The 15,378-nt window shown below is 42.6% G+C and overlaps 1 protein-coding gene across 2 annotated transcripts in view; it reads left to right on the top strand.

Moving 5' to 3' along the window:
- Positions 1-11: 11 nt before the first annotated feature.
- dync1h1 (dynein, cytoplasmic 1, heavy chain 1) overlaps positions 12-15,378 on the top strand; it is a 30,912-nt gene continuing 15,545 nt past the window's right edge. For both annotated transcript variants that reach the window (XM_077730921.1, XM_077730920.1), the window contains exons 1-38: positions 12-367; positions 1,155-1,242; positions 1,363-1,536; positions 1,615-1,870; positions 2,315-2,501; positions 2,671-2,942; positions 3,054-3,281; positions 3,420-4,073; positions 4,294-4,716; positions 4,804-4,983; positions 5,284-5,433; positions 5,927-6,073; positions 6,151-6,291; positions 6,382-6,558; positions 6,673-6,783; positions 6,876-6,995; positions 7,083-7,322; positions 7,405-7,560; positions 7,888-8,001; positions 8,070-8,180; positions 8,257-8,466; positions 8,550-8,696; positions 8,780-8,946; positions 9,031-9,204; positions 9,333-9,687; positions 9,850-10,044; positions 10,525-10,807; positions 10,885-10,985; positions 11,178-11,337; positions 11,412-11,652; positions 11,719-11,902; positions 12,279-12,491; positions 13,223-13,461; positions 13,660-13,816; positions 13,902-14,126; positions 14,200-14,430; positions 14,865-15,005; positions 15,105-15,338. In XM_077730921.1, the coding sequence (XP_077587047.1) occupies positions 118-367; positions 1,155-1,242; positions 1,363-1,536; positions 1,615-1,870; positions 2,315-2,501; positions 2,671-2,942; positions 3,054-3,281; positions 3,420-4,073; positions 4,294-4,716; positions 4,804-4,983; positions 5,284-5,433; positions 5,927-6,073; positions 6,151-6,291; positions 6,382-6,558; positions 6,673-6,783; positions 6,876-6,995; positions 7,083-7,322; positions 7,405-7,560; positions 7,888-8,001; positions 8,070-8,180; positions 8,257-8,466; positions 8,550-8,696; positions 8,780-8,946; positions 9,031-9,204; positions 9,333-9,687; positions 9,850-10,044; positions 10,525-10,807; positions 10,885-10,985; positions 11,178-11,337; positions 11,412-11,652; positions 11,719-11,902; positions 12,279-12,491; positions 13,223-13,461; positions 13,660-13,816; positions 13,902-14,126; positions 14,200-14,430; positions 14,865-15,005; positions 15,105-15,338 (7,836 nt within the window). In that variant the 5' untranslated portion in view covers positions 12-117. The remainder of the gene's footprint in view (positions 368-1,154; positions 1,243-1,362; positions 1,537-1,614; positions 1,871-2,314; positions 2,502-2,670; positions 2,943-3,053; positions 3,282-3,419; positions 4,074-4,293; positions 4,717-4,803; positions 4,984-5,283; positions 5,434-5,926; positions 6,074-6,150; positions 6,292-6,381; positions 6,559-6,672; positions 6,784-6,875; positions 6,996-7,082; positions 7,323-7,404; positions 7,561-7,887; positions 8,002-8,069; positions 8,181-8,256; positions 8,467-8,549; positions 8,697-8,779; positions 8,947-9,030; positions 9,205-9,332; positions 9,688-9,849; positions 10,045-10,524; positions 10,808-10,884; positions 10,986-11,177; positions 11,338-11,411; positions 11,653-11,718; positions 11,903-12,278; positions 12,492-13,222; positions 13,462-13,659; positions 13,817-13,901; positions 14,127-14,199; positions 14,431-14,864; positions 15,006-15,104; positions 15,339-15,378) is intronic.

Here is a 15,378-nt window from a genome sequence, read left to right as displayed (position 1 = left end):
GGCGGTGCGGTTGACAGCAGCGCCCAGTTTCCGAGCGGAGACAGATTTGCAACAGTCAATCGCGGCTCTATTGTTCGTCGATCGGGGTTTAACAGTGGTTGCAGGCCGATCGGAAGGATGTCTGACGGGGTCGGGGGTGAGGACAACACCGGCTCCATGGAGGTGTCGGCCGTTCACACTGTGGCGGATGCAGCAGTGCTCCAAAAGCACATTCGCAAACTCGTACCTCTGCTGCTGGAAGATGGCGGCGAGGCCCCGGCCTCGCTGGAAAACTCCCTGGAAGAGAAGAGCACAGTGGAGCAGATGAAAAAATTTCTGGGAGATCCACAAGTCCACGCGATCTTGGTGGAGAGAAGCGCACTTAAAGGTAAATTCTGATCGTCATTGTTGGGCGGCTAACCTCGCTTAGCTCGACTACAAGCGGACAATGACGTCACTCATAGTTGTGCCATTCCCTGAAACTCACTTTAATTCATATCAATTTAAGGTGTTTTCTTCATTTTCATTTTTTTTACACAAGAGCAAAGAATTGATTATTTTTCTTAGACGTGATCGGATTTTTATTGTGAATGTCTACCATCTTTTTATACTTATAATTGGATTTCAAGCTTTGAATATGTTCATCATCAAAACAGTTGATGTGAAATATGTAATGTCAGAAATACATCAATTTTCTTTAAAATTCATGGTAACAAAAAAAAAAATCTGAACTAAACAGACATGCTATAATTGACTCTAAGGTAGATATCATACAAAGTTGAAGCCAAGGATTCATTTGTTTTTTTGGGAAGTTTTTTTCTGCATTTTTCCTCCATGTGCTTCATTATGAACTGAAACCAGTGCTGCAGCACTGGGTGTGTCTGCATTAAGGAGCTTGCATCAATAAATGCATTTCATCTGCGCATTATCCCTTCAGCATAACTCTGAAACAAACACAAAGCTACTTTCTGCACTAAATCTAAATGAAAAGAGTCATTCTTGTTCCCGGGAGTCATGCTGCTTTGGTGGCTCCCATCATGTGAGTCAGCATTTGTCAATGAATACATTCTATTCAGATATGCCGGCAGGTTTGATATAATTCTAATATTGTTGGGGCCTCTTTATAAAAATGATGTAGATGATGACAACTAATGAATATTGTAATCTATCCCCAGAGGATGTTGCTGATGAAGGGGAGGAAGAAAAGGAGGCCATCACTTACAACATCAGCATTGATATTCATTACGGGCTTAAGTCTAACAGGTAAACCAAAATGTCATTTATATTTATCTTATGTTTCATTTTGTTTTTTGGCGTGGGTAACCAACTTGGAATTGTTAATGTTCTGTAGCTCTAATTTAAACACATGCGTACTTTCCGCAGCTTGGCTCTGATCAAGAGGACGGGCGTCATTGATGCAGACAAACCCATCTCAACCCAAGTCCGGGTCCTGACGCTGAGTGAGGATTCCCCATACGAGACTCTCCACTCATTCATCAGCAATGCTGTTGCGCCCTTCTTTAAGTCATACATCCGTGAATCTGGAAAAGCAGACAGGTAATAAATAATCTTGCAACTAATTCAATGCTCCTCTTTTGTAAGCATCTGACGCTTACACATTGAATTCCTCTGCAGGGATGGGGACAAAATGGCGCCTTCTGTGGAGAAAAAGATCGCAGAGCTGGAGATGGGTCTCCTGCACTTGCAGCAGAACATCGAGATCCCTGAGATCAGTTTGCTCATCCACCCCATCATCACAAATATTGCCAAGCAGTGCTATGAGCGTGGCGAGAAGCCTAAAGTTACAGACTTTGGGGACAAAGTGGAAGACCCCACCTTCTTGAACCAGCTGCAGTCTGGTGTCAACCGCTGGATCAGGGAAATTCAGAAAGTAAGATAAATGTAATTTTTTAATTTTTTTTTTTTTTTACATAGGTCTACAATGTCTTGTCTGTTTTGCTACTGCAACCAAGACATTTCCAGAATACAGGATGAAATAAAGTTTTAACCTAAACTAAATGCAAAATGTAGGAGATCACAAGATGAGATGTGAGGATAAAACGCTGAAAGACAAAAGAAGGATTTGGGGTTGCTTTTTCCCCAAAAAAACGGTTGCATAGAGAAGCATCCATGAAGTATTTTTGGGAAAAAAATGGAAATATATGGGCCAAAAACTTTTTGAGGTTCATCAAAGAGATACAACAGGCAGAATTAATCCATTGGTACTCATTGAATTTCTAGAAAGTGTAAATGCATGATCAGAAACAATCTTACCCCTGCAGAGTTAAGCTGTGCAGTGCTTTAGTATTTGTATTCCTCTGTCGTTGGCTACCAGGTGACAAAATTGGACCGTGATCCGGCATCAGGTACGGCTCTGCAGGAGATTAGTTTCTGGCTCAATCTGGAGCGAGCCCTCAACAGGATCCAGGAGAAGAGGGAGAGCCCCGAAGTTTTGCTCACACTAGACATCCTAAAGCATGGCAAACGTTTCCACGCCACTGTCAGTTTTGATACTGACACCGGTGAGTTGACTGCTGATTTAAAACACTCCACTACTGTCACACCTTTACACAAAACACATTCTTGCTTTGTACAGGTGATGCATTTAGGTATTTGGAAAGTTGGTTCCACAGTGGAAGAGCATATAAATCTAAACCACTAGTAATTGATACCTTTTGACTTCATCCACAGGTCTGAAACAAGCCGTAGAAACTGTCAACGACTACAACCCTCTAATGAAAGACTTTCCCCTCAATGACCTGCTCTCTGCTTCCGAGCTGGATAAGATCCGCCAGGCATTGATGGCCATATTCACCCACTTGAAGAAGATAAGGAACACCAAATACCCTATCCAAAGAGCCCTGCGTCTTGTTGAGGCCATTTCCAGGGATTTGAGTTTGCAGCTCTTGAAGGTGTTGGGCACCAGGAAACTCATGCATGTCGCCTATGAGGAATTTGAAAAGGTACCATCATAAACTGAAGTGAAATGAACTAGACCTGGTAGTAGTAGCTGCATTGCAAAGGAGGCCAAACAGTCATTATGCACAAGTTCACTGTTTTTGTTACTACTACAGGTGATGGTGGCCTGCTTCGAGGTGTTCCAGACCTGGGAGGATGAGTATGAAAAACTCCAGGTGCTCTTAAGGGACATCGTGAAGCGGAAGCGGGAAGAGAACCTTAAGATGGTATGGCGCTTGAGTCCCGCCCACAGAAAGCTCCAGTCGCGGCTGGATCACATGAGGCGCTTCAGAAAGCAGCATGAGCAGCTTAGGGCTGTCATTGTTCGTGTGCTGAGGCCTCAGGTGAGCATATTGTGATGTCTCATTTTAGTCCCAGTAACGTTTTACGTGAAGACATTAAGGCACAGGTGTCTAAGTGGCGGCCCGGGGGCTAAATTTGACCTGCCGCAAATATTTAATCGTAACTCTGTGTATCGGCAGGTGTCGGCCGTGCCGCAGCACGCCCAGGGAGAAACAGTGGAGCCACAGGACATGAAGGTAGCCGGAGTTCTCTTTGACGCAGCTGACGCCAACGCCATCGAGGAGGTCAACCTGGCCTATGAGAATGTCAAAGAGGTGGATGGCTTGGATGTGTCCAAAGAGGGCATGGAAGCCTGGGAAGCCGCCATGAAGCGCTACGACGAGCGAATCGACCGCGTGGAGACCCGCATCACCGCTCGCCTGCGTGACCAGCTGGGCACGGCCAAGAACGCCAACGAGATGTTCCGTATCTTCTCCCGCTTTAACGCGCTCTTTGTGCGCCCTCATATCCGCGGCGCCATCCGTGAATACCAGACGCAGCTCATTCAGCGCGTAAAGGATGACATCGAGTCACTGCACGATAAGTTCAAAGTGCAGTATCCTCAGAGCCAGGCGTGCAAGATGAGCCACGTGCGAGACCTTCCTCCCGTGTCGGGATCCATCATCTGGGCCAAGCAGATTGACCGCCAGCTGACAGCATACATGAAGAGAGTTGAGGATGTTCTCGGTAAGGGCTGGGAGAATCATGTGGAGGGGCTCAAGTTGAAGCAGGATGGAGATAGCTTCAGGGCCAAGCTCAACACTCAGGAGATTTTTGACGACTGGGCGCGAAAGGTACAAAAAGCTTTCTTAGTATTGAATTAAAAATTGAAGGGAAATTGCTATTTAGCGAGCACACCAATTCACAAGTCACATACATAACGCAATATGAACACTTATGATGAAATATTCCTCATGACTATTTCATTACATAGGTTAAAGATGGAGAGATATGTCAAGGCTTGTATAGTCAAAATAACAGCTTTTTCCCCCCTCCCTTTTGCTCCAAATCTAGGTACAGCAGCGTAACCTTGGAGTATCCGGACGCATCTTTACCATCGAGAGCACTCGTGCCAGAGGTCGCACAGGAAACATACTCAAACTCAAAGTCAACTTCCTCCCAGAGATCATAACTCTGTCTAAAGAAGTTCGTAACCTCAAGTGGCTGAGCTTCCGTGTGCCGTTGGCCATCGTCAACAAGGCCCACCAAGCTAACCAGCTCTACCCATTTGCAATCTCCCTGATTGAAAGTGTGCGCACTTACGAGCGTACTTGCGAGAAGGTCGAGGAGAGGTCATCCATCTCGCTCTTAGTGGCTGGTCTAAAGAAAGAAGTTCAGGCACTCGTTACCGAGGGGATCACTCTGGTGTGGGAGTCCTACAAACTTGATCCCTATGTTCAGAGGCTGGCTGAGACAGTCTTCAACTTTCAGGAGAAGGTCAGTGTGGAAAAATTGATTAATTGAATTAAATGGAAGACACTTGACTGATGAGTAACCCACTTTTTTATTATTTGGATTTTCCAGGTGGATGACCTTCTGCTAATTGAGGAGAAAATAGATCTAGAGGTCCGTTCTTTAGATACCTGCATGTTTGACCACAAAACCTTCTCTGAGATTCTCAATCGGGTCCAAAAAGCAGTGGATGACCTCAACTTGCACTCCTACTCAAACTTGCCCATCTGGGTCAACAAGCTTGATATTGAGGTAGGTTGGTGCCATGAATTAAGGGAATACATGGCACATTTATTTGTATAGCAAAATTCAACACAAGGTAGTAAAGTTCGTCGAAGTCTTGTTCAGGCAAAAGTTCCTTAAAACTGGATACAATTCTTTGTTGGTAAATTATAGACAGATTTAGTTTAAGGTGAACATAGAAGAGGCAATTCTCAGAAAGTGCGCAATTTGGAGTTATTTTCGGGACGAATATACCTCAAAAGCCAATACAACGTCCACTATGCTATTGTGAAATTTAATCTGGGACTTTATTTTTCTTTGTTTGGGTAGATTGAGCGTATCCTGGGAGTGCGTCTACAGGCAGGACTCAAAGCTTGGACTCAGGTACTACGTGGCCAAGTGGAAGACAAAGCCGATGTTGACATGGACACTGAGGCTCCTCAAGTGAGCCACAAGCCAGGTGGCGAGCCTAAGATCAAGGTCAGCATTTTTGACAAGTTCATTACAAGGAGTCCTCCAGTTACAACCACTCGACACACTTGACGTAAATTAAACAGAACATAACATAGACATTGTAACATGAATGACATCTATGTGGAACCGGATGTTACATTATTGCCCATATTTTTCGCTTACGTGAACTGAAAGTTGTTTGACTTTGACTGTTGGCGACGTAAGGTTTGCGTTTGGTGCTGTCCAAGGTACTTATGCATCTGTACTGTACCTCTCTGTTGTCTATTCTTTGTGTGATATTAAGCTTCTTTTCCATGATTTTTTTCTTCTGTTGGCTAACCATAGAAGACCCAGCTTTATTCTTTATGGGCATAATATTAACAAAGGTGGTCAAAAAAGGAAAACCCAACTCTGGTGCTTAAAACCAGCCTAGCACTATGCACTATCTAGGCAGATACTATATATATCCCCTGTATGAAATTTCTGTGAACATCACAATAAAAACACTTTCTTTCCATAGAATGTTGTCCACGAGCTAAGAATCACCAACCAGGTCATCTACCTGAATCCTCCCATTGAAGACTGTCGCCATAAACTCTACCAAGAAATGTTTTCCTGGAAGATGGTCATCCTTTCTCTTCCTAGGATCCAAAGCCAGAGATATCAAGTAATGAACATATTATTCCATTATTTGGCGACACCGCTAAAGCATTGTACATTATTAATTTAATAAATCTTCATCAGGTCGGGGTCCACTACGAGTTATCAGAGGAGGAAAAATTCTACCGCAATGCTTTGACCAGAATGCCGGATGGACCTGTGGCCTTGGAGGAGGCTTACAGTGCAGTGGAAGACATAGTGGGGGAGGTGGAGCAGTATGTCAGGGTAATTATTGCTTTTCCCGATTTAAATATGCTATTATGCTATATAAAACTGATTTCATTCACTTTTAATTTTAATTGCCTTTGTTTTCAGGTATGGCTGCAGTATCAGTGTTTGTGGGACATGCAGGCTGAGAACATCTACAACCGCCTGGGTGAAGACCTCACCAAATGGCAAGCCCTACTTGTCCAGATCCGGAAAGCACGTGGAACCTTTGACAATGCAGAGACACGTAAAGAGTTTGGACCAGCAGTCATTGATTATGGCAAAGTAATAATCACATATTTTGCTTTCCACTTTCATGAATATTTCAATGAGTAAATACACTGTCTTTCTGGTGGAATATGCTTGAAAGATTGTTTTTTTTTTTTAAATTCTTTATAGGTACAGTCAAAAGTGAATTTGAAGTATGATTCGTGGCATAAAGAGGTGCTCAGCAAGTTTGGTCAGATGCTTGGTCAGAACATGCAAGACTTTCATGCCCAGATCTCCAAGGTAGACAATATCATTTTTTTAGGTTAGCTTTACAAAGAAATATGTTATGAGTGGATCATTTTTCATGAGGAATTATGCTGCCTTCATTTTAGTCTCGTCAAGATCTGGAGCAACATTCTGTCGACACGGCGAGCACGTCTGATGCTGTCAACTTTATCACATACGTCCAGACTCTGAAGCGCAAGATCAAGCAATTTGAGAAAAATGTGGACGTGAGTAGACAGTTTAACAAACATTTTTTTTCCACATAGAATCATGATGCAAGCCATTTTCAAATGGTATTTTTTTTTTGTCCTTAGTTGTTCCGTAATGGACAGCGTTTGCTGGAAAAGCAAAGATTCCAGTTCCCGCCATCTTGGCTCTACATTGATAACATTGAGGGTGAATGGGGTGCATTCAGTGACATCATGAAACGTAAGGACACTGCTATCCAGCAGCAGGTTGCCAACTTGCAGATGAAAATTGTTCAGGAGGATAAGGCTGTGGAAAACCGTACCACTGACCTCCTCAATGACTGGGAGAAGACCAAACCAGTTGCTGTAAGAAGAAATTTGATCTTAGGTTTACAGTCAAATGTACAAGAAACAGCCAGCCTAATACTTTATGATCCATATCCATCAGGGTAACTTGCGCCCAGAGGAGGCTCTTCAGTCTCTAACCATCTACGAAGGAAACTTTGGTCGTCTGAAGGTGGAAAGAGAAAAGTGTGCTCGGGCCAAAGAGGCGCTGGAGCTTACTGACACTGGCCTGCTAAGTGGCAGTGAAGAGAGGGTTCAGGTAAGATTTGATAACCACTAATAGGGCACTCATTTGACCAGTTGGCATCCACATAATCTTCACATTTTGGCTTGTGTAGGCCTCAAATGTGTACCAAATGTTAATTTTGTTTTGTTTTTTGCCCTCATCCCCAAAAGTGCCAGAACTAGTCACTTGCTCTATAATGTGCTTTTTTTTTCTTTGACTGTTTTTGTTCAGTTTTCATAGATTTTTTTTTTTTTTAGGTGTAGTTTTTTTTTTGTATTTACTTAATGACATTTCATCAGTGTCACTGGTGTCGCTGTGAGGCGACTGAATCAGCTGATGTTCCTTTTTTTTTAATTATAGGTAGCACTTGAGGAGTTACATGACCTGAAGGAGGTTTGGTCTGAGCTTTCCAAGGTTTGGGAGCAAATTGATCAAATGAAGGAGCAGCCATGGGTGTCCGTTCAACCTCGCAAGGTAATGAATAGTAAATGCCTGTCAAATATTCAGTTCTTTACCAGCTTTTTTTTCTTCTGTGTTTATAGCTCCGCCAAAATCTAGATGCTCTACTGAACCAGCTTAAGAACTTCCAAGCCAGGCTAAGACAGTATGCTTCCTACGAGTTTGTCCAAAGGCTTCTGAAGGGTTATCTTAAGGTCAAAGCGGTTCTTTTAGCTTTTAATTACAGCAATAAATATGAGGTTTTAAGTCCCATTTTGTTGTTCTTAACAGGTCAACATGTTAGTGATCGAACTAAAGTCGGAGGCTTTGAAGGATCGTCACTGGAAGCAGTTGATGAAACGTCTGCACGTCAACTGGGTGCTTTCGGAACTGACCCTTGGTCAGATCTGGGACGTGGATCTGCAGAAGAACGAGATGGTTGTCAAAGACGTGCTACTGGTGGCCCAGGGAGAAATGGCTCTGGAGGAATTCCTCAAACAGGTGAGCTTGCATCAGACAATTACATTTCATTACATTTAGGCAGTTAGTAATTGTTTTTCTAACCAGATTTTTCCGATCTGCAGATTCGTGAAGTGTGGAACTCCTACGAGCTCGACTTGGTAAATTACCAGAATAAGTGTCGACTAATCAGAGGATGGGATGACCTCTTCAACAAAGTCAAAGAACACATCAACAGTGTATCTGCAATGAAGTTGTCACCCTACTACAAGGTAAAATGTCAAAGTAAAAGTAAATATGTCCATACTTTCAAAACTGCATTAATAACATAGTTCTTTCCTTTCTCTTTTCTTAGGTGTTTGAGGAAGATGCTCTGAGCTGGGAGGACAAACTGAATCGTATCATGGCTTTGTTTGACGTCTGGATTGATGTCCAGCGTCGATGGGTCTACCTGGAGGGCATCTTCACAGGCAGTGCTGACATCAAACATCTGCTACCTGTAGAAACACAGAGATTCCAGAGGTTAACAATACAACATTTTCGTCTTATACAGCAAACAACAACTGCAATTCTAATCTTATGTCAACTGTTATCTTTTTTTAATAGTATCAGCACTGAATTTTTAGCTCTGATGAAAAAGGTGACCAAGTCTCCACTGGTGATGGATGTTCTTAACATACAAGGGGTGCAAAGATCATTAGAGAGGCTGGCTGACCTTCTTGGAAAAATCCAGAAGGCACTGGGAGAATATCTGGAGAGGGAAAGATCCTCATTTCCAAGGTACAATATAAATTCATTTCTTAATTTATTTTTATTAGTTGCAGCATTTTAATTTTCAGCTGTTAGACGTGTCAGAAACCCGATAGACTGACTTGCTTAATACATCTCATTTAAATTGTTCATTCCAGATTCTACTTTGTGGGTGATGAGGACTTGCTGGAGATCATTGGCAACAGCAAAAATGTGGCCAAACTGCAAAAGCACTTCAAAAAGATGTTTGCTGGCGTCTCCAGCATATTGCTCAATGAGGACAACACCGAAGTGTTGGGCATATCATCCCGCGAGGGCGAGGAAATTGTCTACAAGACGCCTGTCTCCATCACAGAGCACCCCAAGATCAATGAGTGGCTCACTTTGGTAGAGAAGGAGATGAGGGTGACACTGGCCAAGCTGCTGGCAGAATCCGTCACGGAAGTCACAGGCTTCAATAAAGGCACTGCGGTTGATCTGAGCCAATACATCAATTGGATTGACCGTTATCAGGTAAATTGTTTGTTAAAAATTGGCTTTCTTACTCCCCTGTTTTAACACCCATGACTTCATGTGTAGCTTTTTTATAATATGAATGATGTTAAATAATGGATTACTATATACATTACTGGTTATTTGACAAAAGCCTAACATGTCTTTTTTCCCCCTCTACAGGCACAGCTGGTGGTGCTATCAACCCAAATCGCCTGGTCTGAGAACATTGAGTCGGCCTTGACTACCGTCGCTGGCGGTGGAGACATGAGCCCCATGCAGGGGGTCCTGTCCAATGTAGAGGCTACCCTCAATGTGCTGGCTGACACTGTGCTGATGGAGCAACCTCCGCTTCGGAGGAGGAAACTCGAACACCTGGTCAGAAAAAGGATAAAAAGAAAGAAGCTTAGTGTTTATTTTTGTTAGAGTGGTATCTTAAACCACAAATGTGTTAGGCCTTCAAATCTGATTACACGTGTTGGATTTTTTGTAGTAGCTTCTGTTAAAAGCTATAGTACTTATAAATACCTATAAAGTACTATAGGTACTTGAAGCCATTTATAAGTACTATAGGCACTTGTAGGCATTTATAAGTACTATAGGCACTTGTAGGCATTTATAAGTACTATAGGCACTTGTAGGCATTTATAAGTACTATAGGCACTTGAAGGCATTTATAAGTACTATAGGCACTTGTAGGCATTTATAAGTACTATAGGCACTTGTAGGCATTTATAAGTACTATAGGCACTTGTAGGCATTTATAAGTACTATAGGCACTTGTAGGCATTTATGAGTACTATAGGTACCACGCTATGAGAATGTTTGTCTGACATTGTTTTTTTGTGCGCCAATCAGATCACCGAGCTTGTACATCAACGTGACGTGACCAGGACTCTGATCAAGAACAGGATAGATAATCCCAAGTCCTTTGAGTGGCTAAGTCAAATGCGCTTCTACTTTGACCCCAAGCAGACAGATGTATTGCAGCAACTATCCATCCAGATGGCCAATGCCAAATTCAACTATGGCTTTGAGTACTTGGGTGTCCAGGATAAACTTGTCCAGACACCTCTAACTGACCGCTGCTATCTGACCATGACTCAAGCGCTGGAAGCTCGCCTTGGAGGATCGCCATTTGGTGTGTTTGCCTTTTGCTTGTTGCCTAGCATTTGTTTAAAACTGATACTAAACTGATTGTAATACATATTTTTCAAGGTCCTGCTGGAACTGGGAAAACTGAGTCTGTAAAAGCTTTGGGTCACCAGCTTGGTCGCTTTGTCTTGGTTTTCAACTGTGATGAAACTTTTGACTTCCAGGTGTGTGTCATGATTTCCTTTCTTGATTTTAAGGCACTATTATTAGTTCATTATTTCTTGAATCTCAAATTTTTGTACAAAAATATGATTTGACATTTACCGGTTGCATTATTTGTTGCATTTACCTTAAATCTGGAATATCATTCAATTGACACTACCATTTTTTTTTTCTTCCTTCTCCATTATTTTTAGGCTATGGGTCGTATCTTTGTGGGTCTCTGTCAAGTTGGCGCTTGGGGTTGCTTTGACGAGTTCAATCGTCTGGAGGAAAGAATGCTATCTGCCGTCTCCCAGCAAGTCCAGTATATCCAAGTGGCCTTAAGGGAACACAGCAACCCTAACAGAGACAGGAGTAAGCCAAATGCATTGTCCAAAATCCATGTTGAAGAGACTTTATCATGACCAAGTTTTTTGTCATCCATTTAGGTGTGCCTGTCACCACAGAGCTCCTTAACAAGCAGGTGAAGGTCAGCCCGGACATGGCTATCTTCATCACCATGAATCCTGGCTACGCGGGCCGATCCAACCTGCCCGACAACTTGAAGAAGCTCTTCCGCAGCTTGGCCATGACCAAGCCAGACCGTCAGCTCATCGCCCAGGTCATGCTTTACTCGCAAGGCTTCCGAACAGCCGAGATCCTTGCCAAGAAGATTGTACCCTTCTTCAAGTAAGCAAAAGTTAAATTGCCTTCATGTGAATGAGAATGACTCATATTTTCTTCTATTTCATTCAGACTGTGTGATGAGCAGCTGTCATCTCAAAGTCACTACGATTTTGGCCTCCGAGCTCTCAAAAGTGTGTTGATAAGCGCCGGCAATGTGAAACGTGAACGCATCCAGAGAATCAAAAGGGAGAAGCTTGAACGTGGGGAAGTCGTTGATGAAAATGATATTGCAGAGAACCTACCTGAACAAGAAGTAAGGGAATTATTATTTATGGTTTCAAAAAAAAAGATAGGCTAACATCTAAATCTAACATTTTAAAAGACAATTGAAGATATAGTAACTTCATGTTAACTGACTGTATTTTGCTTATGACAAGTATTTCTAATTTTAAATTGAAAAAGGTTTTTTTGAGTATTTCTTGTTCATAGTTGTGGGGTAACCCTGCCAATAATGTAAACACATACCACAGACAAATGTCCCCCAGAGAGACCAATCAAATAATTACTGGTACCATACACTGTAAACAAGCCTGTTTTTGGACATGTTACTTTATTATTCATATTTCATAAGCGGTTCTTTGTTAGAGAGCTGATTTTTTTTTAACCATTGTTGGCTCTTCTTGTTGTAGATTCTGATCCAGAGTGTGTGTGAGACCATGGTTCCCAAGTTGGTTGCAGAGGACATTCCTCTTCTGTTCAGTCTCCTGTCCGATGTTTTCCCTGGCGTGCAGTACATGCGCGGTGAGATGACTGCACTGAGGGAGGAGCTGAAGAAAGTCTGCAAGGAGATGTACCTCACCTATGGTGATGGTGATGAAGTGGGCAGCATGTGGGTGGAGAAGGTAAGAAATCACAATGCTAAAATCAACCAACTGCATGACTAAATTACAAGGAGACACAAAAACGTTTTTTTAACTGACATACATATAAAGCCAAGCCTAATGAATATTTTATTACTAGTAATTCAAACCGCTCCACTTCTCAGCAGGGCAAAGGAAATTTCATCCTTAATTTAGCAGGGTTACTAAAACGGTGGCGTCTTTACTTGCTCATGGTCACTGTCTCGTAATGTGGCCACATATTCTTGTCTGCCAATACATAATTCAAAAATCCCATTTTCTTGACCTCTTCGAAGTGTTGACATAAATTCACGTCTAACCCAACTATAAAAAAAAATTCAGGAAAGACATTGTCTTACCACTTGCATGGCAAGAAGCTCCGAGCACTGTTTTATTAACAAAGAATATATAAACAAGAAAATATGCATTACAAGGATCAGATTATCTACAAAGAGCCAAAAGGGCATACGGCACAACCATTAGGCTTCAGTCATTCAGACATGGCATAGCATAAAAAAAATCATAAAACAAAATAACTCCAACAGTCACTCTTTTCAAGAATGCATTTGTACACAAGGACACCCATTTTAAAGACACTATAAAAAAATTGTCTGAAAGGTCGAGTTGTAAGGTTTCAATGACTATGAATGAATGTTTTTTTTCCATTACTCTTGGATTTATTGGGTTGTTAAAAAGTTGGGTTATTAAAAATGGCATCTTTGGAAACTATCTAGGTTCTCCAGCTATACCAGATTACACAGATCAACCACGGTCTCATGATGGTGGGACCTTCAGGGAGTGGAAAGACCATGGCTTGGAGGGTGCTGCTCAAAGCCCTGGAAAGACTCGAGGGTGTCGAGGGAGTGGCCCACATTATTGACCCCAAAGCCATAAGCAAGGACCACCTGTATGGAACTTTGGACCCGAACACCCGTGAATGGACCGACGGCCTGTTTACGCATATTCTCAGGAAGTGAGTGTCCTTTGACTATTAGATAAACCTTAAATGTCCCTTTTTCATAATGTCGAGTCATTTTGGAATTGTATTTGGAATCTAGTTGGCTGTTAAATGATAAATGATGTCCAGCATTCCTTCTCCATTTCAAGCAATTAAGCTTATGTAACTTCCTTGTTTCACATTGGGTTCCAACCATCTGCTTTTAACATCCAGGATCATTGACAACGTAAGAGGCGAATTGCAGAAGCGACAATGGATCATCTTTGACGGTGACGTCGACCCCGAGTGGGTTGAAAATCTCAACTCTGTTTTGGATGACAATAAGCTACTCACGCTTCCCAATGGAGAGCGTCTCAGCTTGCCGCCAAATGTAACCGTAACACCTACTGTCTTTTTTGTTTTTTTGTCCCACCCTGTCTGGTAATCTGGTAATAACCTTCCTCCTTTCTTTCCAGGTCCGTGTTATGTTTGAGGTCCAAGACCTGAAGTATGCCACTTTGGCCACAGTCTCCCGCTGCGGTATGGTGTGGTTCAGTGAGGACGTTCTCAGCACAGACATGATTTTCAACAATTTCCTGGCGCGTTTCCGGAGTATTCCCCTTGACGAGGGAGAGGACGAGGCACAACGAAATAGGATCGGCACAGAAGATGAAGAGGAGACTGCTTCACCGATGTTGCAGGTAATGCTGTGTAGAAAATGAGAATTTGTTGTGAGACATTCCTACTGAAATCTCTTTACCTGTGACACACTAGATCCAGCGTGATGCTGCCACCATCTTGCAGCCGTACTTCACCTCAACCGGGCTCGTCATTAAGGCCTTGGAACACGCTTCAAAGTTGGAGCACATCATGGACTTCACCCGCTTGCGTTGTTTGGGTTCGCTTTGTTCTATGCTGCACCAGGCTTGCCGAAACGTAGCACTCTACAACAACAACCACCCCGACTTTCCGATGCCCATTGATCAACTAGAGCGATACATGCAGGTTAACCACAAATTTATTCATTTGGTAGTTTTTTTTTGCTCATAAGTGACAGTTTGTATATTCAAAATGGCAGATTGAAATCAGGCCTCTTTCTAATTAGGAGAACATTTACTGATTGGGCACCTTGGTAATAACTAATACTACATGGGTGATGCTTAGTATAAACACTTGCAACTGCCCAAGTTAATGTAAACTATAGCATCAATCTATGAGGATGCTGTTTACATTTAAACTAATATAATAAAGCGTAAAAAAGCTTGACGTCATAAAAAGAACAGAGAAACGAGAGAGAGATACTGACGCACATCGGAAAAGATAAGCCGTCAACTGAAAATGCTTTGCTCATTGCCAAATGCTGTATTTTGGTCACACAGACTGGATAAATCGGCTTGTACGACCAAATATAATTAACTTTTAATCATGTTTATCTACAGAGGTATCTTATCTACGCCGTACTGTGGTCCTTTTCCGGCGATGGAAGGCTCAAGATGAGAGCTGAGCTTGGGGAATATATCCGTCGTATCACCACTGTGCCTCTCCCCACCGCACCCAACATTCCCATCATTGACTACGAGGTAAGCACTTATTGATTTTTACCTTTGACATAAAATAGGTTGTTTGTGTTAGTCACATATTTTTATTAATTGTTCCAAATGATTCTTTTTTTCACTCAGGTTTGTATATCAGGAGAGTGGCAGTCTTGGCAGGGCAAGGTGCCACAGATTGAGGTAGAGACCCACAAGGTGGCCTCGCCCGATGTGGTGGTCCCCACCCTGGACACCGTTCGCCATGAGGCTTTGCTTTACACCTGGTTGGCTGAGCACAAACCATTGGTGCTGTGTGGACCTCCTGGCTCTGGAAAGACCATGACACTGTTCAGTGCTCTAAGGGCCTTACCTGATATGGAGGTGACCAACAATCCAATATATTTGCTCTTCTTCAATCATG

The sequence above is a fragment of the Stigmatopora nigra genome, chromosome 13 (genome assembly GCF_051989575.1).
Source record: "Stigmatopora nigra isolate UIUO_SnigA chromosome 13, RoL_Snig_1.1, whole genome shotgun sequence".
In the NCBI taxonomy this organism is placed as follows: domain Eukaryota; kingdom Metazoa; phylum Chordata; class Actinopteri; order Syngnathiformes; family Syngnathidae; genus Stigmatopora; species Stigmatopora nigra.
Note: the sequence above shows the minus strand (reverse complement) of the source record. Positions and strands in the feature narration are given on the sequence as shown.